Source organism: Rhinoderma darwinii, chromosome 9, assembly GCF_050947455.1.
Source record: "Rhinoderma darwinii isolate aRhiDar2 chromosome 9, aRhiDar2.hap1, whole genome shotgun sequence".
NCBI lineage: Eukaryota > Metazoa > Chordata > Amphibia > Anura > Rhinodermatidae > Rhinoderma > Rhinoderma darwinii.
Genome location: NC_134695.1, coordinates 8,923,612 through 8,948,646, shown reverse-complemented (window position 1 = coordinate 8,948,646; position 25,035 = coordinate 8,923,612). Strand labels below are relative to the sequence as shown.

General features: G+C 42.0%; 1 protein-coding gene across 6 annotated transcripts in view; it reads right to left on the bottom strand.

Annotated features, from left to right (window-relative positions):
- Positions 1 to 25,035, bottom strand: part of OTUB1 (OTU deubiquitinase, ubiquitin aldehyde binding 1) — a 66,889-nt gene that overhangs the window by 29,721 nt on the left and 12,133 nt on the right. For 4 of the 6 annotated variants that reach the window (XM_075837236.1, XM_075837233.1, XM_075837237.1 and 1 more), the window contains one exon: positions 24,421 to 24,852. The exons of the other annotated variants lie outside the window; for them this stretch is intronic. In XM_075837236.1, coding sequence (XP_075693351.1) covers positions 24,655 to 24,852 — 198 coding nt within the window. In that variant the 3' untranslated portion in view covers positions 24,421 to 24,654. Of the gene's footprint in view, positions 1 to 24,420; positions 24,853 to 25,035 lie in introns of those variants that run through there. 6 annotated transcript variants of the gene reach the window in all.

Genomic DNA, 25,035 nt, shown 5'->3' with positions numbered 1-25,035 from the left:
ATATATAAGAAAGTCCGCATAAACACCCCATTTTTAAAACTGTACACCTCAAAGTATTCAAAACAACATTCAGAAAGTGTTTTAACCCTTTAGGCGTTTCAAAGGAATTAAAGCAAAGTAGAGGTGAAATTGTACAAATTGCATTTTTTTTTCTGTGCCACCGAAGGTGTTACCAAAGAAATGCAATTCAATATTTATTGCCCAGATTCTGCAGTTTTTAGAAATATCCCACATGTGGCCCTAGTGCGCTACTGGACTGAAACACAGGCCTCAAAAGCACCTAGTGGATTTTTGGGCCTCCTTTTTTTAGAATATATTTTAGGCACCATGTCACGTTTGAAGAGGTCTTGTGGTGCGAAAAACAGTAAAGACCCACCAAAAGTGACCCCATTTTGGAAACTACACCCCTCAAGGAATTTATCTAGGTATATCGTTAGCATTTTGAACCCACAGTTTTTTTGCTAAATTTATTTGAATTCGTCTGTGAAGATGAAAATCTCCTTTTTTCTGAAAAAAAACAAGTAATAAAGGAGAAAAAAACACCCCAACATATGTAAAGCGATTTCTCCCGATTACAGCAATACCCCATACGAGCCCCACAGCAGGGCTCAGAAGACAAGGAGCACCTTTTGGATTTCTGATTTTGCTGGAATATATTTTCAGTGCCGTGGCACATTTGCAATGAACTGGAGAGACCAAAATAGTGGAAACCCCCCCAAAAGTGATCCCATTTTGTAAAACTACAGCCCTCAAGGAATTTTTCTAGGGGTATTGTTAGCATTTTGACTTCACAGTTGTTTTGCTGAATTCATTGGAATTAGTCTGTAAAGGTGAAAAATCTACTTTTTTTTCTAATAATAATAATAATAATCTTTTTTTATATAGCGCCAACATATTACGCAGCACTTTACAATTTAGAGGGAACATGAAACAGACAATATCAGACATTACATAGTGACAAAGTTAATTTACAATTCAAACCAGAGGAGTGAGGACCCTGCTTGCAAGAGCTTACAATCTATGAGAAAATAAGGGAGACACAAAGTGTAAAATTGCTTGTTCTGTACAATAGTCCAGCCATTTTTTATACACATGGGTGGTACACATAAAGTTGCATATAAACAGAAAAGCTCCTACAGCAATGAAAAAAGAAGGGGCTAGCTGCTATACGGTAAAGCATGCTCCCCAGGTAACAATAAAGGCACTCCTATATAGACATTTTATGCACAGAAGAAAGAAAAGGAGAATACAAGCCTATATATAAAATATAACTTTATTGACATAAACATATAATGTGTTAAAAACAGATACACACAATGGACTAAAGGACACTGTTACAATTACAGTAGATAAAGACACACGTTCAGACTGTGTAATGATCCTGCCAACGAGCAAGAGAAGTGAGTACAGAGATTGTGCTATATAGCTCTGAATACAGCCATATATTAGCATGCATGGTACCAATACTTGAACCTAACAATAAAGGGTCAAGGGCAAAACAGTGTGCAAGGATGGACTCATATACTATGCAGTGACTCACACACCAGAGCTAAATAGTAACCCAAAAGAGGTTTGTAGGAAGTTCAGTAGTAGAAACAAATCTCTTACCCATGAATGGCTATTGGTGCAGTCTGACAGCGTGCACTAGACCCCAACGCGCGTTTCGCACTTTGCTTCCTCAAGGGGTTTAGAGTGTCTGATAAACTGCTGTCTTAAATACACTATTGCATGAACGGGTCACCAGCCAGTATCTGTGTATGACGGACATGAAAAGAAGGAGTAAGGCAATCTTATTCTGATGACTAATCTAAAAGGGGGGCCATGGAAAGGAGTCAGATTAGGGAATGTTATAGGCCTGTCTAAATAGATGTGTTTTCAGGGAACGTTCAAAACTGTGAATATTGGGAATTAATCTGATTGTCTGGGGTAGCACATTCCAGAGGACTGGTGCAGCACGTGAAAAATCCTGGAGTCGGGAGTGGGAGGTTCGGATTATGGAGGATTTTAATCTAAGGTCGTTAGCAGAACGTAGATCCCGAGTAGGGTGGTAGACAGACATGAGGGAGGAGATGTAAAGAGGTGCAGCACTGTGGAGAGCTTTTGTGGGTAAGAGTAATAAGTTTGAATTTTATTCTGAAGGGGATGGGTAACCAGTGCAGTGACTGGCAAAGATTAGAGGCGTTGGTGTAGCGGTTGGTCATAAATATGAGCCTGGCTGCTGCATTAAGGATAGATTGGATAGGGGAGACTTTAGTGAGGGGAATACTGACTAGTAATGAGTTAAAGTAGTCAAGACGAGCGTGAATTAGAGCAACGACTGATCCCTGAGGAACCCCAATAGTAAGGGGAAGAGAAGTAGAACCAGCAAATGACACACTGAACAAGCGGTCAGAGAGATAGGAGGAAAACCAAGAGAGAGCAGCTTCCTTGAGGCCAATAGAGTGGAGCATGTTAAGTAGGAGTTTGTGGTCTACAGTGTCAAAGGCTGCCGAGAGATCCAGAAGAATCAGGAGAGAGTATTTACCGTCCGATTTAGCCGCCAAGAGATCATTTGAGACTTTAGTAAGGGCAGTTTCTGTGGAGTGTAGAGTGCGGAAACCAGATTGTAAGGCGTCAAGAATGGAGCTAGCAGAGAGATAGTGGATAAGGCGAGAGTAGAACAAGCGTTCCAGGAGTTTGGAGATGAAGGGCAGATTAGAGACTGGTCGGTAGTTAGCAGCGCTGGATGGGTCAAGAATTGTTTTTTTTTCAGTAATGGGTTTATAATGGCATGTTTAAAAGAGGAGGGAAAGATACCAGAGGAAAGAGAGGTTACATATTTTAGTCAGGTGACTAATGACAGCTGGGGAGAGGGACTGGAGGAGGTGTGAGGGGATAGGATCGCTAGGGCAGGTAGTAGGACGAGAAGAAGAGAGGAGCCTAGAGACTTCTTCACTTTCAGCATTTGACCCAATAACAGAAGAAGAAGAGGGAGTGCGGGAGGGAAGGGGATCGATGTTACTAGGGGACTGGGAGTTAATATCATGCCGGATGCTGTCAATTTTAACTTTAAAATAAGTGGCCAGGTCTTCAGTACTGAGCTCTGTGATTGGCATCTGCACTTTAGGACTAAGGAGGGAGTGAAAAGTATCAAAGAGGCGTTTTGGATTATTGGATAGTGTGGTGATGAGAGAAGTGAAATAGACTTGTTTGGCGCGGTGAAGGGCAGAGTTGTAAGTTTGTAATGGAGGAAGTCTGCAGCCAAATGCGATTTTCTCCACAGTTGTTTGGCACATTTCAAGCACCGCTGAAGAAAGTGGGATTGAGGCGTGTGCCAGGGTTATCGTCATCTTTGTCGGGTGGTTCGGAGTGTAGGGGGGGGGGGCTGCTTCATCCAATGCATTTTTTTAGAGTGTTATTGTAAAGTTTGGCAGCCAGATTGGGACAGGAGAAGGAAGAGATAGGGGACAATGAGGACTGTAGACTGTCTATGAGTTTCTGAGTGTAAATGGCATGTAGATTTCTGTATGTCTGATACGTAGGCATGACCTGAGGAGGCAGAGAATATTTGATAGTAAAGGAGAGAAGGTTGTGGTCAGAGCGGGAGAGGAGAGTTAATAAAGTCAGAAACTGAGCAAAGACGGAAGAAGACCAGGTCAAGTGAATGCCCGTCTTCATGTGTAGGAGAGTTAGTAAGTTGTGACAGACCTAGGGACGAGGTTAAAGATAGAAACTGGGAGGCAGATGAGCAGATTGGTGACTTCAACATCCCCATTGATAACCCAATGATGAGAGTGCGTGTTTCAGAGGATAGAAATTGTGGAAGCCTGGCAGCAAATTGATCCAGAAATTGGCGGGGTGAGACAGGGGGGCAGTGTGGGGAAAGAAGTATACCTACTCCTCCACCCTGCCTGTTCTCAGGTCTGGGGGCATGGGAGAACTGGAGACCACCATAAGATAGAGCAGCAGGGGAAGCAGTGTCAGACAGGTGTAGCCATGTTTCTGTAATAGCCAGGAGGTTGAGAGAGTTTGAAAAGAATAAGTCATGAATAAAGGTGAGTTTGTTGCACACGGACCGAGAATTCCAGAGAGCACAGTTAAAAGAGGCAGGAGAAGACGTACAAGGAATGGTAAGAAGATTTTCAGGGTTTCTATGTGTGGCAGGTAAGTGGTTGACCTTGGCAGAAGAAAAGGGAGGACCAGGGTTGGGAGATATGTCCCCTGCAGCTAGTAGCAGGAGAATGGAGAGAGACAGTAGATGGTTCTGTGATTTATGGAGCGATTTTTATGTTGAGCAGTGGGATAAGATGGGTTAAGGTGAGGAAAGTAAATAGTGCATGGGAGCTGTACATGGGTGAGGCAAGGAGAGAGGGACTGATGTGGACTGTTTTTTTGCCAAGGCCTAAATGGGCGGTAGGATTGTAAACCAAGAGTAGCTTTAACCCCTTCCCGCGATTGGGCGTAACTGTACGTCCAAATTCCAAGTGATTTCCCGCACTCGGGCATACAGTTACGCCCGGCAGATAAAGCGAGCACAGGAGCTGTGTGCGCTTTATCTGCAGCGGCTGTCAGCTGTTATACACAGCTGACATGCCGCTGCAATGGCTGCGATGGCTGTTACCGCCGATCGCAGCCATTTAACCCCTTCAATGCGGCTGTCAATGACGTCCGCCGCATTGAAGTGGTTTACAGAGGGAGGGTTGCTATGGCAACCAGGAAGCCATTACTAGGCTTCCTGGTTGCCAAGGTACGGTAGCCTATTAGGTCCTGCCCGAGGCAGGACCTAATCGGCTAACTGTCAAATGAAAAATGACAGTTACGATGCACTACACTACATAAGTAGTGCAGTGCATCGTAGCGGGGATCAGAAGACCAGATCTTCAAGTCCCCAGGTCAGTGTAAAAGAAAAAGTGAAAAATGTAAAAAAAAATGTGAAAGACAAATAAATAAATTAATAAATAATAAATAAATAATAAAAACAACACTTGCCCTGTTTCCCTGATCAACTCCTTTATTAGAAAAAACATGAAAATATGAAAAAAAAACTATACATAATAGGTATCGCCGCGTTCAGAACGGCCTGATCTATAAAAATATCACATTATTTTTACCGCACAGTGAACACCCTAAAATTTTTTAATAGAAAACAATGACAGCATTTTATTTTTTGGTCATCTTGTCTCAAAAATGTTTTAATAAAAAGTGATCAAAAAGTTGCAAGTAACGCAAAATGGTACCAATGTAAACTATAGTTCGTCATGCATAAAACAAGCCGTCCCGCAGCGATATCAAGTAAAAAATAAAAAAGTTATGGCTGTCAGAAAATGGCGACACTAAAACATGATTTTTTTTAGAAAAGAGTATTTTTATTGTGGGAACGTAGTGAAACGTAAAAAAACGATATAAATTTGGTGTCGCTGTAATCGTATCGCCCCGCAGAATAAAGTTAACATGTTGTTTATACTGCACGGTGAACACTGTAAAAAAAATAAAATAAATAAACGTGCTAGAATGGCTGTTTTTTGGTTTCCCCATCTCCCAAAAAATGGAATAAATAGTGATAAAAAAATCTCATGTCCCCAAAAATGGAACCAATAAAAATTACAGCTCGTTCCACAAAAAACGCGCCCTCACACACGCCCTAACGGAAAAATAACACGTTATGACTCACAAAACGCAATGATGCAAAATGATTCTAAATGACGGCCCAGACTAATTTTTAGGTCCAGTAGAATTTCACTAAACACCTCATATCATCATTTGCTGGACCCCCCAGGTGGACCCCATGGACACAGCGGTGATGAGGAAACTTTAGGGCCTTGTGCGGCTTATAGGGCTGGTGAAGAAGTCAAAGATTAGGCAATAAGTGAGCGCAGATATTTTGTAGAATACCCAATAAACCCGGCCTGTGCATAAAGGATTGGTTCAAAGCGCACCACACCAATCCATGGATTATTCATTCACCCCATTATTACATCATCCTATTATGACCTGATGCACTCCGCCCAGTTTATATATACCCCGATGTACTCCGCCCAGTTTACATATGCCCTGATGTACTCCGCACAGATTACATATACCCTGATGTACTCCGCCGAGTTTACATATATCCTGATGTACTCCGCACAGATTACATATACCCTGATGTACTCCGCCCAGCTTACATATACCCTGATGTACCCGCACATATTACATATACCCTGATGTACTCCAGTTTACATATATCCTGATGTACTCCTCACAGATTACATATACCCTGATGTACTCCAGTTTACATATATCCTGATGTACTCCTCACAGTTTACATATACCCTGATGTTCTCCGCACAGCTTACACATATCCTGATGTACTTCGCCCAGTTTACATATACCCTGATGTACTCCGCCCAGTTTACATATACCCTGATATACTCCGCCCAGCTTACATATACCCCGATGTACTCCGCCCAGCTTACATATGCCCCCACATTATAAGATAAAATACCACTAAAACACCAGGCAAAATCTGCGCTTCAAAAGCCAAATGGTGGTCCAACTGAGCCTGGCCGTGTACACAAACGGCAATTTATGACCACATATGGGGTATTACTGTGTTCTGGAGAACCCGCTTAACAATTTATGGGATTTGTGTCTACGGTGGTACAAGCTGGGCACAACACATTGGGCACTGAAATGGCATATCTGTGGAAAAGAGCAATTTTCAATCTGCAACATCTATTGTTTACTCATTTTTGCAAAACACTTGTGCGGTCAAAATGCTCACTACACCCCTAGATAAATTCTTTGAGGGATCTAGTTTCCAAAACGGGGTCATTTATCGGGGGTACCACTGTACTGATACTATAGCTCAATGCAACATGGGGTCAAAAAACGAATCTTGTAAAATCTCCACTCCAAATACTAAATGGCGCTCCTTCCCTTTAGAGCCTTGCTGTGTGTCCAAATAGCAGTTTATGACCACGTGTGGGGTATTTCCGTACTCCGGAGAAGTTGCTTTACAAATGTTATGGTGCTTTTTCTCCTTTATTTGATGAGAAAATGAAAGATTTTGAACCAATGCTGCGTCTTATTGGAAAATAATGTAATTTTTCATTTTCACTGCCCATTTCTAATAATATATATAAGACACCTGTGGGGTCAAAATGCTCACTACACCGCTAGATGAATTCCTCAATGGGTGTAGTTTGCCAAATATAGTCCCTTTTTTTTGCAATGTACTGGTACCTTAGGAGCTTTACAAATGCGACATGGTGCAAAGAAATCAAACCAGCAAAATCTGTACTCCAAAAGCTAAATGGCGTGCCTTCCCTTCTGAGACCTGCCGCTTCCCCAAACAGCAGTTTATGACCACATGTTTGGTATTTCCGTACTCTGGAGAAGTTGCTTTACAAATGTTGGTGTGCTTTTCATAATTTATTTGTTGAAAAAAATAAAAATTTTGAGGTAAAGCTACATCTTATTGGAAAATAATGTAATTTTTAATTTTCAATGCCCAATTCTAATGAAATCTATGAAACACCTGTGGGGTCAAAATGCTCACTGCACCCCTAGATTAATTCCTCAAGGGGTGTAGTTTCCTAAATGGAGTCACTTTTGGGGGGTTTCCACTGTACTGGTACCTTAGGAGCTTTACAAATGCGACATGGTGCAGAGAAACCAATCCAGCAAAATCTGTACTCCAAAAGCTAAATGGCGTGCCTTCCCTTCCGAGTCCTGCCGCTTGCCCAAACAGCAGTTTAAGACCATATGTTTGGTATATCTGTACTCTGGAGAAGTTGCTTTAGAAATGTTGGGGTGCTTTTCATAATTTATTTGTTGAAAAAAAGAAAAATTTTGCGTTAAAGCTACATCTTATTGGAAAATAATGTAATTTTTCATTTTCATTGCCCAATTCTAATGAAATCTATGAAACACCTGTGGGGTCAAAATGCTCACTACACCCCTAGATGAATTCCTCAAGCGGTGTAGTTTCCAAAATGGGGTCTTTTTTTGGGTATTTCCGTTATTTTTGCACCACAAGACCTCTTCTAACCTGACATGGTGCCTGAAATATAATTTAAGAAAAGGAAGGCCCAAAAATCCTCTAGGTGCTCCTTTGTTCTGGGGCTTTTGTTTCAGGCCCGTAGCACACTAGGGCCACATGTGGGATATTTCTAAAAACTTCAGAATCAGGGCAATAAATATTCAGTTGTGTTTCTCTGGTAAAAACCTTCAGTATTACAGGAAAAATAGATTAAAATGGAATTTATGCAAAACAAAATGAAATTTGCAAATTTCCCTCCACTTTGTTTTAATTCCTGTGAAACGCATAAAGGGTTAAGAAACTTTCTAAATGCTGTTTTGAATACTTTAAGGGGTGCAATTTTTAAAATGGGGTGATTTGTGGGGTTCCTAACATATAAGGCCCTCAAAGCCACTTCAGAACTGAACTAATCCCTAAAAAAATTGGCTTTTGAAATTTTCTTGAAAATGTGAGAAATTGCTGCTAAACTTATAAGCCTTGTAACGTCCTAGAAAAATAAAAGTATGTTCAAAAAATGATGCCAATCTAAAGTAGACATATAGGAAATGTTAGCTTGTAACTATTTTGTGTGGTATAACCATCTGTCTTACAAGCAGATACATTTTAATTTAGAAAATGCAAATTTTTTGAAAATTTTCTCTAAATTTTGGTGTTTTTCACACAAAAATATTGAATATATCGACCACATTTTTTCACTAACTTAAAGTACAATATGTCACGAGAAAACAATGTCAGAATCGCTTGGATAGGTAAAAGCATTCCCAAGTTATTACCACATATAGTAACGCACGTCAGATTTAAAAAACGAGGCTGTGTCATTTGGTCCAAAAGTGGCTGGGTCCTGAAGGGGTTAATGAGTGCGGTAGTGAACATGTTTGTTTGTAAACAGATAGAATATGGAATCTAATAATTAGGTAAGCTGCAAAACCAAACAAACTAGCACACATTCTGTCACTGACCCTGTTTAAGTGCCATGTATACCTTCCAGGACACTTTGACAATATGACACTTAGGGCTTATTCAGACGAACGTTAAATACGTCTGTGCAACGTGCGTGATTTTCACGCGCGTCGCAAAGACCTATATTAGTCTACGGGGCCGTGCAGACAGTTCCGTGATTTTTACGCAGCGTGAGTCCGCTGCGTAAAACTCACGACATGTCTGTCCGCTGCGTAAAACTCACGACATGTCCGTTCTTTGTGTGTATTTTGCGCATTACGCACCCATTGAAGTCAATGGGTGCGTGAAAATCACACGCACCACACGGAAGCACTTCCGTGGGACGAGCGTGATTCGCGCAACAGCAGTGAAAAGGATGAATGAAAACAGAAAAGCACCACGTGCTTTTCTGTTTAGGACACTCCGTTTGGATGTTTGTAATGATGGCGGCTGCGCGAAAGGAACGCAGCCGCACATCATATGGTGATGAAACACGGAGCTGCTAAGTGCCTTTTGCGCATGCAAAAGCTCGTGTGAATCCGGCCTTAGGGCTTATTCAGACGAACGTGATATACGTCCATGCAACCACATGCTTTTCTGTTTACAAACATAGTGTCATAATGATGGCGGCTGCGTGAAAATCACAGCCACACATCATAAGCTGCTGACACACGGAGCCGTTATGTACCTATTGCGCACGCAAAACGCCGCGTTTTTTGCGCGCGCAAAACGCACACGCTCGTGTGAATCCGTCCTTAGACAGAGATGACTTCTGCCGTCGTGTCCTCCTGCAGGAGTGCCTTCCCCATATGCTACATCTAAATTTATAGGGGAGTAGATGCTCAGATCTAGGCCTAATTAAAGAGGCTCTGTCACCAGATTTTGCAACCCCTATCTGCTATTGCAGCAGATCGGCGCTGCAATGTAGATTACAGTAACGTTTTTATTTTTAAAAAACGAGCATTTTTGGCCAAGTTATGACCATTTTCGTATTTATGCAAATGAGGCTTGCAAAAGTACAACTGGGCGTGTTGAAAAGTAAAAGTACAACTGGGCGTGTATTATGTGCATACATCGGGGCGTGTTTACTACTTTTACTAGCTGGGCGTTGTGTATAGAAGTGTCATCCACTTCTCTTCACAACGCCCAGCTTCTGGCAGTGCAGACACAGCCGTGTTCTCCAGAGATCACGCTGTGACGTCACTCACAGGTCCTGCATCGTGTCAGACGAGCGGGGACACATCGGCACCAGAGGCTACAGATGATTCTGCAGCAGCATCGGCGTTTGCAGGTAAGTCGATGTAGCTACTTACCTGCAAATGCTGATGCTGCTGCAGAATCAACTGTAGCCTCTGGTGCCGACACGATGCAGGACCTGTGAGTGACGTCACAGATCTGCACTGCCAGAAGCTGGGCGTTCTGAAGAGAAGTGGATGATACTTCTATACACAACGCCCAGCTAGTAAAAGTAGTAAACACGCCCCGATGTACGCACATAATACACGCCCAGTTGTACTTTTACTTTTCAACACGCCCAGTTGTACTTTTGCAAACCTCATTTGCATAAACACGAAAATGGTCATAACTTGGCCAAAAATGCTCGTTTTTTAAAAATAAAAACGTTACTGTAATCTACATTGCAGCGCCTATCTGCTGCAATAGCAGATAGGGGTTGCAAAATCTGGTGACAGAGCCTCTTTAAGCTCATTCAGCTATTAATCAAATCAACTAGACACATGAGTTGAAAATCGATGCAGAGATGCAAACTAGCCGGTCTGGATGATCATAATACTTAACGACGATCAAACACTTTGACAAAAGTTAGAGATAACATTAGGCTATATAGGAAGACAGGAAAGCAGAGTACCATAAAATAAAAGTTTCAGCGTTTTGAAATGCAGGTACAGCAGAGATGTAGTTCATGCAGGAATGGAATGGACTATATATTTATTTTTTTTATGAAAAAACTTTTTACAAGGAATAAAGTAGAAAAAGCACCCCAACACTTGTAAAACAATTCATCCCGATTACGGAAATACACCATATGTGGTAATAAACTGCTATTTGAACCCACACCGGGTCTTGGAAGGGAAGGAGTGCTATTTGGGAGCTCAAATTTGGCTGAAATGGTCTTTGCGTGCCATGTCGCATTTGCAAAGCCCCTGAGACCAAAACAGTGGAAACCACCCAAAAGTGACTCCATTTGGGAAACGACACCACGTAAGGAATCTATCTAGGGGTATAGTGAGCATTTAGACCCCACAGGTCTTTTGCAGAATTTATTAGAATTAGGTTGTGAAAATGAATATCAACATTATTTCCACTAAAATGTTGAATTTTTTCAATTTCACAAAGGATAATGGAGGAAAAAGCAACCCAACATTTATAAAGCAATTTCTCCCGAGTACGGCAATACCCCACATGTGGTCATAAATGTGTTTTTATTAGAAATTAACCCTTTCCGGACTAATCCATTTTTTTTGCTTTTTCTTTTTAGTTTTTCCTTCCCTGCTTTCAAAGAGCCATAGCTTTTTTATTTTTCTGTCAATAGAGTTGTGTGAGGGCTTATTTCTTGCGGGAGGAGTTGTTGTTTCATTTAAAGTACTATATAATGTATTGGGGGAACTGAAAATAAAATTCTTTAGGCTGAAATTGGAAAAAACTGATTCCTCCATTTGTTTTTTGGGTTCTGTTTTTACGGCTTCCACTGTGCAGTAAAAACGCCAACTTACTTTTTTTTCTGCAACTCAATACTATTACGGTGATACCAAATTTATATAGTTTTTTTTATATTTTACTACTTTTACAAAGTAAAATCTATTTGTTAAAAAAAATAGTTTGTTTGTTTCACCATATTCCGAGAGGCATAACTTTTTTTATTTTTTGGTCGATTAAGTGGTGTGAGGGCTTATTTTTTACGGGACGAGCTGTAGTTTTTATTGGTACCATTTTTTGGTACATACAACTTTTTAAACAGTTTTTATAAAAAATTTTGGTAGAGCCAAGGTGACCCAAAAACTGCGATTTTGCCATTTAAAAATATTTATTTTTCACGGCGTTCGCCGTGCAAGTTAAGTAATAGTATAGTGTAATAGTTTGGACTTCTACAGATACAGCGATACCAATTTTGTGTATTTTTTTAGAGGAAAAAATGGGAAAAGGTTTTTTTTGGGGGACTTTAAATATTTATTTGATTTCTTTCACTAATAACTATTTACTTTTGTTTTTACACATTTTATTAGTCCCCCTAGGGGACTTGAACCAGCAATCAGTAGATAGCTGGTACAATACACTGCAATACTAATGTATTGCAGTATATTGTCATTTTTGCAGGCTCCTGTAACAGCGCGATCGCCGTTCCTGTCCGTTAGTCCCGGGTGTCAGCTGTAATACACAGCTGACACCCGCAGCGTATGACACGGGCTCAGGGCATGAGCCCGCTCCATACATCACCCCCCCACACCACGACAGGCTATTAAGTCGTGGTGCGCAAAGGGTTTAATGCGCAGCGGATGGTGCAACGTAAAAATTTACATTTTCCACTGATATAATATTTTAGTGCACAATGTTGTGCCCAGTTTGTTCCACTGAGGACAAATACCTAAAAAAATATTAACCGGGTTCTCCCGGGTATGGCGATGTCATATCTGTGGACGTAAACTGCTGTTTGGACACGCTGTAGTGATCAGAAGGGAGGGAGTGGCATTTGGAGCGCAGATTTTGCTTTGTAGTAGTACGGTTTGGGGTTTTACTGGTATTTCAGTTTATAATATGGGGGCATATGTAAGCTGGGCAGAGTACATCAGGGTATAATAAAAGGGAATAATAATAGGGTAAATGAATAATAATCCGCAGATGTGTGGCCAGTGTCGCACTGATAAAAGGTGCCCAATCTTATCCGCTTTTGGAACACTGCACATTTTTCATCGCCATATTCTGAGAGCCAGAACTTCTTTATTTTTTCTGCACCGGAGCTGTGTGAGGGCTTATTTGTTGCAGGACAATCTGTAGTTTTCATTGGTACCATTTTGGGGGACATGCAATTTTCTTGATCACTTTTTATTACATTTTTTGGCAAGCTATTATAAGTAAAAGAAGTTCATACGTACCGTTGTCTTGGTGACGCGTCCCTCTTTTGACATCCAGTCCGACCTCCCTGGATGACGCGGCAGTCCATGTGACCGCTGCAGCCTGCGTTTGGCCTGTGATTGGCTGAAGTGGTCACATGGGATTTAACATCATCCCGAGAGGCCGGACTGGAGAAAGAAGCAGGTAAGTTAACTTTTAATACTATTAACTCCAGCGCTAGTCACTGTCCTGGGTGCTGAAAGAGTTACTGCCGGTCAGTTAACTCTTTCAGCACCCTGGACAATGACTATCCCCTGACGCCGCCTAGCAAAGCTCCCGTAATTACGGGTGCACACACGTAGCCACCCGTAATTACGGGAGCCCCATAGACTTCTATGGGCCTGCCCGTGCCGTTATTACGGCCTGAAATAGGACATGTTCCATATTTTTCAACGGCATGGGCACCTTCCCGTGGCCACTAGAAGTCTACGGGCCCGTAATTACGGGCGTTTTTATGTTCGTGTGCATGAGGCCTAAGGGCTTGTTCTTTGCGGTACGGGCTGTCGTTTTTGCAACACAAAGAGCAGGGCAGATACCCTGCACAGTGGCGGGTAACTGTTAAAGCGCGGACGTAACTGCACGCCAAGGTGCGCAAAACTGCTGCTTACCTGGACGTGCATTTACACCAGGGTGCGCGAATGGGTTAAGGACAGAGCTATTGTTAATTTTTTCAGTCTCCGCGTTCCAAGAGCCAAATGTTTTAATTTTTCCGTCAATGGGGTGGTGTGTGGGCTTATTGTTTGCAGGAGAAGTTGTAATTTCTAATGGCACCATTTAAGTCCCATATAATGTACTGGGAATCTGAAACAGATTGCTACATTGCTTTTTGGTTTTCATTTTTACGGCTTTCACCGTGCAGTAAAAATGACAACTTAACTTTATTCTAAGGCTCAATATGATTACAGTGATACCAAATTTTATATAGGTTCCTTTTATATTTTATTACTTTAAAAAAACAACTTTGTTAAAAATAAAACTTTTATTTAATTACATCCTGAGAGTCATAACTTTTTTATTTTTCCGTGGATTGAGCAGTATGATGGCTTCTTTTTTGCAGGATGAGCTGTAGCTTTCATTGGTACCATATTTTGGTACGTACAACTTTTTGACCACTTTTTTCTTTTTTGCGAGTTAAGGTGACCAAAAAAACAGCGATTTTTTCCGTTGAATTTTTTTTTTGCGGCGTTCATCGTGCGAGTAAAGTAATGGTATATTGTAATAGTTCAGACTTTTTTGGCCGCAGCAATACCAGCTTTGTTTTTTTTTTTAAATAATATATTTTTTAAATACTGAAGTAATGGAAAAAATAAAGTTTTCCTACATTTCCTCTGATCGTTAGATTGCTGGTACAATATACTACACAATACTAATGTGTTGCAGTATATTGTCACTTTCACAGGCTTCTGTTAAGCTGTGCCAGAGACACAGCTTAAAGAGGCTCTGTCACCAGATTTTGCAACCCCTATCTGCTATTGCAGCAGATCGGCGCTGCAATGTAGATTACAGTAACGTTTTTATTTTTAAAAAACGAGCATTTTTGGCCAAGTTATGACCATTTTCGTATTTATGCAAATGAGGCTTGCAAAAGTACAACTGGGCGTGTTGAAAAGTAAAAGTACAACTGGGCGTGTATTATGTGCGTACATCGGGGCGTGTTTACTACTTTTACTAGCTGGGCGTTGTGTATAGAAGTGTCATCCACTTCTCTTCACAACGCCCAGCTTCTGGCAGTGCAGCACTGTGACGTCACTCACAGGTCCTGCATCGTGTCGGCACCAGAGGCTACAGATGATTCTGCAGCAGCATCGGCGTTTGCAGGTAAGTCGATGTAGCTACTTACCTGCAAATGCTGATGCTGCTGCAGAATCAAGTGTAGCCTCTGGTGCCGACACGATGCAGGACCTGTGAGTGACGTCACAGTGCTGCACTGCCAGAAGCTGGGCGTTGTGAAGAGAAGTGGATGACACTTCTATACACAACGCCCAGCTAGTAAAAGTAGTAAACACGCCCCGATGTACGCACATAATACACGCCCAGTTGTACTTTTACTTTTCAACACGCCCAGTTGTACTTTTGCAAGCCTCATTTGCATAAATACGAAAATGGTCATAACTTGGCCAAAAATGCTCGTTTTTTAAAAATAAAAACGTTACTGTAATCTACATTGCAGCGCCGATCTGCTGCAATAGCAGATAGGGGCTGCAAAATCTGGTGACAGAGCCTCTTTAAAGAGGCTCTGTCACCAGATTTTGCAACCCCTATCTGCTATTGCAGCAGATAGGCGCTGCAATGTAGATTACAGTAACGTTTTTATTTTTAAAAAACGAGCATTTTTGGCCAAGTTATGACCATTTTTGTAGTTATGCAAATGAGGCTTGCAAAGGTCCAAGTGGGTGTGTTTAAAAGTAAAAGTCCAAGTGGGCGTGTATTATGTGCGTACATCGGGGCGTTTTTAATACTTTTACTAGCTGGGCGCTCTGACGAGAAGTATCATCCACTTCTCTTCAGAACGCCCAGCTTCTGGCAGTGCAGATCTGTGACGTCACTCACAGGTCCTGCATCGTGTCGGCCACATCGGCACCAGAGGCTACAGTTGATTCTGCAGCAGCATCAGCGTTTGCAGGTAAGTAGCTACATCGACTTACCTGCTAACGCCGATGCAGAATCAACTGAAGCCTCTGGTGCCGACACGATGCAGGACCTGTGAGTGACGTCACAGATCTGCACTGCCAGAAGCTGGGCGTTGTGAAGAGAAGTGGATGATACGTCTCTTCAGAGCGCCCAGCTAGTAAAAGTATTAAAAACGCCCCGATGTACGCACATAATACACGCCCACTTGGACTTTTGCAAGCCTCATTTGCATAACTACAAAAATGGTCATAACTTGGCCAAAAATGCTCGTTTTTTAAAAATAAAAACGTTACTGTAATCTACATTGCAGCGCCTATCTGCTGCAATAGCAGATAGGGGTTGCAAAATCTGGTGACAGAGCCTCTTTAAGGCCTCATGCACACGACCGTAAAAACTCCCGTTATTACGGGTCGTAATTACGACCCGTAATAACGGGCTCATAGACTTCTATTGGCGACGGGTGCCTTCCCGTTTTCTCACGGGAAGGTGGCCGTGCCGTTGAAAAAGATAGAACATGTCCTATTTCAGGCCGTAATAACGGCACGGACAGTCCATAGAAGTCTATGGAGCTCTCGTAATGACGGGTGGCTACATGTGTGCACCCATAATTACGGTAGCATTGCTAAGCGACGTCAGTAAATAGTCACTGTCCAGGGAGCTGAAAGAGTTCACTGATCGGCAGTAACTCTTTCAGCACCCTGGACAGTGACTACCGATCAGTATAAACCTGTAAAAAATAAAAATAAAAGACGTTCATACTTACCGAGAACTTCCTGCTTCCTCCAGTCCGGTCTCCCGCCCGTTGCCTTGGTGACGCGTCCCTCTCGACATCCGGCCCGACGTCCTGGATGACGTTTCAGGCCATGTGACCGCTGCAGCCAATCACAGGTCAATCACAGGCTGCAGCGGTCACATGGACTGCCGCGTCATCCAGGGATGTCGGGCTGGATGTGAAGAGAGGGACGCATCACCAAGACAACGGCCGGGTAAGTATGAATTTCTTTAACTTTTATTACAGAAAGGGCTGTCCCTTCTCTCTATCCTGCACTGATAGAGAGAAGGGGCTGCCGATTAGTGCAGTGCTATTTTGCCGCCAAAAACGTGCCCGTAAATACGGGTGGAATACGGGTGACACCGGACCCATATTTACGGGCACGGGTTCGTAAATACTGGTGCAAAACGGGTCGAATACGTGTGACACCGGACCCGTATTTACGCCAGTATTTACGGGTGGGAAAAAATACGGTTGTGTGCATGAGGCCTAACAGAGGCAGACCAGGGAGCCCTCATTAGGCCCCTGGGCTGCCATGACGACCATCGGCACCCCCCGATCAATCTGTGGGAGCGCGGACCACACCTCTCTTTTCAATGCTTCAGATGCTGCGGTCTGTTAGGAGAATTTTCCATTCTTATACAGTCTTTGAGAGGACGAGGGTCTGGAGATATTGGTTTCCATCTCGAAGAACCAAGATGTTAGGAGAATTTTCCATTCTTATCAATCAAAATTCAAAGGATTCATCTGAATAATTGGCAAAGGCGCTTCTTTTATTCTTGCAGCAAGGAGACAAGTGGCAGATCAGCAGTTGTCTAAACTTCATCACATAAACTCTGGTTAATATTAGGCTTTAACCACAACCAGGTGACATTTTGCACATGACAGTGAGTATCTTACACAAAAAACTAGTCTAATGCAGTTTTGCTTCATATAGCATATTTTGACAACTGAAACTGGGATAAAGTTGAACTTCCTTAAATTCCATGTCCCTATAGAGAAATCCAACTGCCCCAAACTTGAAAGCAACATATTTAACACTTTATCAGCTAATGCAGGCAGGTTCAGATAGCACCAGCTCTGGGGGAGGGGTGCACGGATAGGGGCCCAACCCAATTCTAGATAAGAAAGAAGTATCCAGCACACCAGTTGAAGTAATTTTTTTTATTTTTGTAAATCTTAGGTGCCAGTGACAAAGTGCAACGTTTCGGTCTTCGTGACCTTCTTCAGGCATGAGACGTGCTGGGGATAATTTTATTATTACGAGCGCCCTGTTTAGTAGAAGCGGCTGGCCGCCGTTAGTGGCGCTCTTAAAGGAACAGTGTCATCACAAATTATTTTTTTTATATGTTAAAGATGTTAGTGCTTTATTAAAAACGTTTATATTCATTTGTATGTTTGTGTTTTACTTTTTCTTATTTTTACACTTTTTCTTCCCTATGGGGGCTGCCATTTTTTTTCCATTTCTGTCTGTGTCGATTAACGACACATACAGACATGGAATACAGCAGCCACAGTCCCATAGGGACTGCGAACGGCTCCCGTCCCATTGACTTCCGTGTACGGCGTCTGTGTGGGAACTGCGCATGCGCCGCTCCCACACAGTCCAATTCGAAATTGGCGCCGTCCGGCGCCATTTTCCTGTGGACCGGAAGTCACGGCCGGACAGTAATATTACTACTTCCGGTCGCGGCTTCCGGATTTGTGCACTTGGACCAGCGGCAGCAAACGGAGCGGACGGGCCGGAGGGAGCCGCGGCGGCAGGAGCAGGTAAGAGATTTCAATGTATGTTCGTGTTTGTGTGTGTTTACTACTGTATGTAAACCTACTACACTGTGTGTTAGCTCAAAAAATGGCGACACACAGTGTAGGAGGTTACACCGTTCAAACCCCTCGTTTATCCCGGCACTAGCCAGGATAAAGGAGGGGGGGATGCTGAGAGCTCACTAGAGCGAGGGCTTTTAACCCTATGTTGCACTGCTGCAATTTTGGGAATAGCTCCATCTAGTGACCAAAAATGGGTAGTATTATAAAATTTAGAATTAATTTATAATATTTCCTGACTCGTGAAAAAAATAAAAAAAAATTTGAACAATGTTTAATCACCCACACACTAAATGTTTAATTTTTAAAAAAAAAACATGTTTTTCTGGCAACACATTCCCTTTAACAGCGGCCAGCCGCTTCTACTAAACAGAGGGCTCGGTGCCTGAAGAAGGTCTTAACCGTTGCACTTTGCCATTGGCACCTAAGATTTACAAAAATAAAAAACTCTTTACTTCAACTAGTGCGCCGGATACTTCTTTCTCAGACTTTCCAATAAACCTTTTGTTGCATGTCTTCTGTAACAGGCTGAAACGGCCGAGAAGCAGGAAGCAGGGACTGTGAAGTACATGGCGTCCTGTTATCTAACTGCAGCGTGGGAGACATATGAGGAATCCCCACACAGTTACTCACATTGCTACTGAAAGTCTCTCTGCCAAGCGTGGAGGACATGTGGGGAGATTGATTGCAGCCAGGTGCACTGGTCAGTGAAGATGCAGGCGACGGAGTAAATCTGTCTCCTGACTGTGTCTTGTCTGGTGCCGGTGCCGGCGCCATCTTGTGACCTCGTGGACGGGAAGAACTCAGTGAGTCTCGCTGAGCTCTCTTTCTTCTTTGCTTTCCTCATTATAAACTTTGATCCTGCAAAGCTTGCACTACTCCTGGACTAAAATATCGTCCTGGAAAGTGTAGATTAGAGCCGCTTTGATGCCTGGTGTAACGGAGCTAAGGCAAACACGTCTTACTCCATGCTCATCCGGCCACGCCCCCGGATACTTCTTTCTTAACTGTTATCAGCTAAAACATTTCCCAGAGAAGTTCTGCATAGCTCAGTGTATATTTAACTTCATTGCATCAAATAAGCATAAATTTAAAATAACACTTTCCTAAAACGGTCGCAATTCACCGAAGAATTTGTAGGGATAAATGTCTGGGAACAGAGCGATTGCTGTTCCCGTCCGTTAGTCACGGGTGTCAGCTTTTACCCGGCTGACACCTGCAGCGTATGGAGCACGTTCCATACTTCCCTATGGCGCTTATCACATACATGTGATAATGCATCAAGGGGTTAAATGTTGTGCTTTTTTCTAAGTCATTCATATGTAAACTTGCCTAAAGGAGCCTGTGTGCTCTGAAAGTTTGGAATCATATACTCTCTGGTTAGCCAAAAAAAAGGTATCATACCTACAATACTTTTTGTCTTTTTTTACACAAAAGTATTTAACATTGCATATTACACCAAAACGGAATTGGATCCAGGAGAAGACACTTTGAGGCCTTCCTTTAAATATTTCTTCTGTTTAGGTTCCGTTCCTGGTTTTGGCTTAAAGAATGCAAGCAAAATCTCTAGCAAAACTGCAGTGTGAACAAGGCCTAATTCAAACTCCTCACCGCGGTTGTGCTAGTTAGGAGGATCAAGGGGGACTCAGAACCCCACTTCTGGTAATTCATGGGGGTCCCACAGGTGAGGCCTCCAGCGATCATACATTTATCACGTATTCTGGCTATAGACAACACATTTATTTAGTGGGAAACGTCATCAGATGCGTTGCAACTTTTCTCTAGTGCGAAATAGAGGACTGGACATACTAAAATCCAATTGTCTGACCACTGTTTTCCATTTTGGTAATTATCCAATATGTATGGCTAATGTGTATAGATTAAAAGGGTTTGTCTCATCTTACTTTAGTAGTATATCACTGGGATATGCCACCAACGTGCTATTGGCGAGGGTCTAACTGCTGTGACACCTGCCAAACCCTAGAATAAAGTTGGAAGCTACCATCCGTGTTATTCTGACAAATCATTGGTACGAAGACCAATTGACAAGTTCCTAGAATTGAAGAGCTCCATTATATATTATTTACATGGACACAGTCTGCAATATCCTAACAATTGTTTTAAAGTTATATTCTTGTGATCCATCCAGTTACCCTGCTACTTGTGCTTCCATTTCTTAACATTGCATCACATATCGGCTCATGCTTCGGTATAGGCATCACAACCAGCCATGCTTTTATTTCCTTCTACCGTCGTAAAGCTTCAGTCTTCGGATCAGCCCTAACAGCAGAGACTAGATCACGTTTCAGTGTGGTCCAATCAAAAGAAAGTGCAATGGTTGTGTGAGCACTATGACGGAAAAATCCATCTTCTGAACATTGCCAAAGCCTCTCTTTTTTTCTTTCATTTCGACTAGCAGTCACTCTCCTTCCATAATCAGTAAATAATTATAGATGAAACGTTATTTTTAATTTTAGCCCATCTAAAGTTCAAATTCTTGGAAAATCCCCTTAAAAGTCAGGTGGAATACCTTACAGTTCCAATCTATACTTGAGTAAACCTGGTTCACAAATGTTTTAGCACTCTGCCCTCTAATGGTTGACTTGTAAAAGACTGTACATAGGATAGGTCATCATTTTAAAAAACCACCTTGTGCCCGGACCACTCCTTTAACATAACAGCTAAAAAATACAGAGTTATTGTTAATCACATTAGTCTGTATTACAGAACCATTACTATGTATGATCAAAATAATGGTGGCCGTTTAGAATAAAGGAAGCCGCAGTGGGAGAACATTCTAATGAATTCTGGAATGAGATAACCAAGCAACGAAACACAAGACTTTGACATAAACATTTCTGAATCTAAACAGATGAGCCCAATTTTTACAAGGAATAAAGGAAAAAAGAACCACTACATTTGTAAAGCATTTTCTCCTGATTACGGCAATACCCCATATGTGGTAATAAACTGCTGATGGGGACCCATGGCAGCGCTCAGAAGGGAAGTAGCGCCATTTGGATTTGGAGCACGGATTTTGATGGATTGTTTTTCGGTGCCATGCCACCTTTGCAACGCCCTGGGAGGGACCAAAACAGTGGAAGCCCCCCAAGTTAGCCCATTTTGGAAACACCCCTCAAGGAATTTTTCTAGGGGTATAGTGAGCATTTAGACTCCACAGGTCTTTTGCAGAATTTATTAGAATTAGGCGGAGAAAATTAATATCACAATTTTTTTCCACTAAAATGTTGAATTTTCTCATTTTCAGGGGATAAAAGAGAAATAAACCACCAATTTTTGTAAAGCTATTTCTCCCGGGTACGGAAATACCCCACATGAGGTCATACATTTTTTTTCATTAGAAATGAATTAACCCTTTCAGGACTGATCCATTTTTTGCTTTCTTATTTTCGCTTTTCACTCCCCGCCTTCCAAGAGCCATAACTTTTTTCTTTTTCCGTCAGAGTTGTGCGAGGGCTTATTTCTTGCGGGAGGAATTGTAGATTCTATTGATACCATTTAAAGTGCCATAAAAAGTACTGGGAAACTGAAAAAAAAAATAGGAAAATATAGGAATATAGGAAAAAAAATCTGATTCCATTTTTTGGGGTTTTCGTTTTTACAGCTGTCACCGTGCGGTAAAAACGAAAACTACAGCGATTTTGTCGGTTTAAATTATTTACGTTTTTTACGGTGTTCACCGTGCGAGTTAAATAATGGTATATTGTAATAGTTGGGCCTTTTACGGACGTAGCGATATCAATTCTGTTTATTTTTTTACATTACTTTTGAAGAAAAATGGGAAAAGGTTTTGTTTTAACTTTAAACTTTTTTCTCTCTCACTACTAACTTTAATTCTTCTACACATTTTATTAGTCCCCTTAGGGGACTTGTACCAGCGATCATTGGATCCGCGGGTACAATATGCTGCAATACTAATGTATTGCAGTGTATTGCTATTTTTACAGACTCCTGTAACAGCGCGATCGCTGTTCCTGTCCGTTAGTCCCGGGTGTCAGCTGTAATACACAGCCGACACCCGCAGCGTATGAGGCGGGCTCAGCACGTGAGCCCGCTCCATACATCACCCCCGCACCATGACGTGCTATTAAGTCATAGTGTGCAAAGGGGTTAATGCACAACGGATGGTGCGAATATTGCAATTTTCCACTGATATGCCATTTTAGTGCATAATATGTCGTGCCCAGTTTGTGCCCCTGAAGACAAATACCTCATAAAGCGTTAAGCGGGTTCTCCCGGGTATGGCGATGCCATATATGTGGGCACAAACTGCTGTTTCGGCACGCTGCAGGGCTCAGAAGGGAGAGACGCCATTTTGCTTTTGGAGCGCAGATTTTGCTTGGTAGTAGTTCTGTTTGGCATTTTGCTGGTATTTCAGTTTATAATGTGGGGGCATGTGTAATCTGTGCTGAGAACATCAGGGCATGATAAGAGGGTATAAAAATGCGGTAAATAAATAATTCATAGATGTGTGGTCAGTGTCGCACTGAAAATGGTGTCGGATGTTACCCGCTTTTAGAAAACACTGCACATTTTGCATCGCCATATTCTGGGAGCCAGAACATCTTTATTTTTTTTCACCACCGGAGCTGCTTGAGGGCTTATTTGTTGCGGGACAATCTGTACTTTTCATTGGTACCATTTTGCGGTACATGCGATTTTTTTTTGATCACTTTTTATTACATTTTTTTGCAAGTCGGGTGACCAAAAACAAGCAATTCTGACAATGTTTTTTAGTTTATTTTTTGCGGCGTTCACCGTGCACTATAAATTACCATTATATTTTATTCTGCGGGTCGGTACGATTACAGCGATACCATATGTATATAGGTTTTTTTATGTTTTGCAGCGTTTGCGCAACAAAATCACTTTTTTATAAAATTATTTTCTGTCACCATATTCTGAGAGTCGTAACTTTTTTATTTTTCAGTCAAAAAAAGCGGTGTAAGGGCTTGTTTTTTGCGGGACGGGTTGTAGTTTTTATCGGTATTATTTTCGGGTACATGCAACTTTTTGATCACTTTTTATTCTCTATTTTGGGAGGGGGGGTGACCAAAAAAATAGTGATTCTGGTGTCGTTTTTTTATTGATATTTTTTTGGGGTTTTCATCGTACGGGAAAAATAACATAGTTTTATAGTTGGGGTCGTTCCGAACGCGGTGATACAAGATATGTGTACTTTTTTTAACGTGTTAATTTTTTTCCTATAATGAAAGCCTTATTATAGGAAAAAAATGCAGTGTTTGTTTATAGGATTTATAACTTTTATTTTTACACTTTTTTTAAAAACATTTTTATTATCTTTTTTTTACTTTTTTCACTTGTCCCACTAGGGGACACTTAGACTTGCAGCTGTGATCGCTGCTAGAGTACATTACACTACACATGTAGTGTAATGCACTCCAACTGTCATTGTGACGTAACAGTCACACTGACAGGAAGCCTCGTAGGACCGGCAGGAGGCTGCTCCTCCGAGGCTTCCGTACATGGCAACCCGGAGGTCATTGTCTGACCTCCGATTGCCATGACAAGCATCGGTAGCTCCCACGATCACTTCGTGGGGGCTGCCGATGTGCTTCAAATCACTTAAATGCGGCGACGGCAATCCGTCACCGCATTTATGGGGTTAATTGCCAAAATCAGCAGCGATGGTCTGCTGACTGGCAAGGCTGGAGTGTCAGCTGACCTCCCGGTTCCCGGACACTGTCCGTTAGGACAGTGTGCGCCGGGAACTACTCCGCAATAGTAGGTCTGGATGCGGGAACTAACCCCTCTGCAGGACGTACTATTGCGGAGCAGCGCGGAAAGAGGTTAACAAGTGGTTAATTTGAAGCGTTCTTCGTTTAGGTAATTCAGAACCATGATCGGGAATTAGAGAAAATTTGCAGCAGAACCTGGTGAAATCTAGACTTTACCCTAATCCAGTACAATGGGAGAAATCTGCATCCTTTGCACCAGAAGCATACCATTTCTGCAGCACGGCCTAAAATCCACAAGAATTGTTCCCATTTTCTGCTGCATATTAATGGTGTTGAGAAACCTCTAAATATGATGTACCATATCCACACGAAAACCATAAAACAAGAGCCTCTCTAATGATAAGCACGTTCAATGAGATTTTATTTACTGCCTTACCACACCCAGATCTGCCCATACTGTCCCACCACTACATATATCCATGAGTCTGTAGAGTTCATTTATTTTGCTCCATTTAAATAAAACCTCACAGGCAGAGGATAATGTACAGATAATGGAGGAAGAGATTACAAAGCAGAGGAAGGTGGAGAAAAAATAATGTGATTTCATGGGGGAGGTGTGCAAAACAACACAGAGCAGGTCACTTATAGAGAATGTCGTAGTGTCCAGGTCGGTAGAGCAGGAACACCTGTGGAATTGAGCCCTCAGGAAACACATGGGTGACTGTGCTGTCCCCCTCACCCCTGTCCATATATTCAACCTGGATAGAAACATTCAAGGCCTGGGAGAGAGCAATGATGTGAATATGGTCACTTTCCTTACACATGGGCTCAACCTCCTGAGCAGAGATGGACACAAACAGGCAATGATGAAAGGGGAAAATGGAGAGGAGGGGGGGGAAAAACAAGGAGAGAATAAAACATTTTTTTTAATATCCTGAATATTTCATCTTGATTACACATAGCATATAAATATTATATCATTGTGGAGTAAGAACAAATAAATGGTCCAATAGACATTT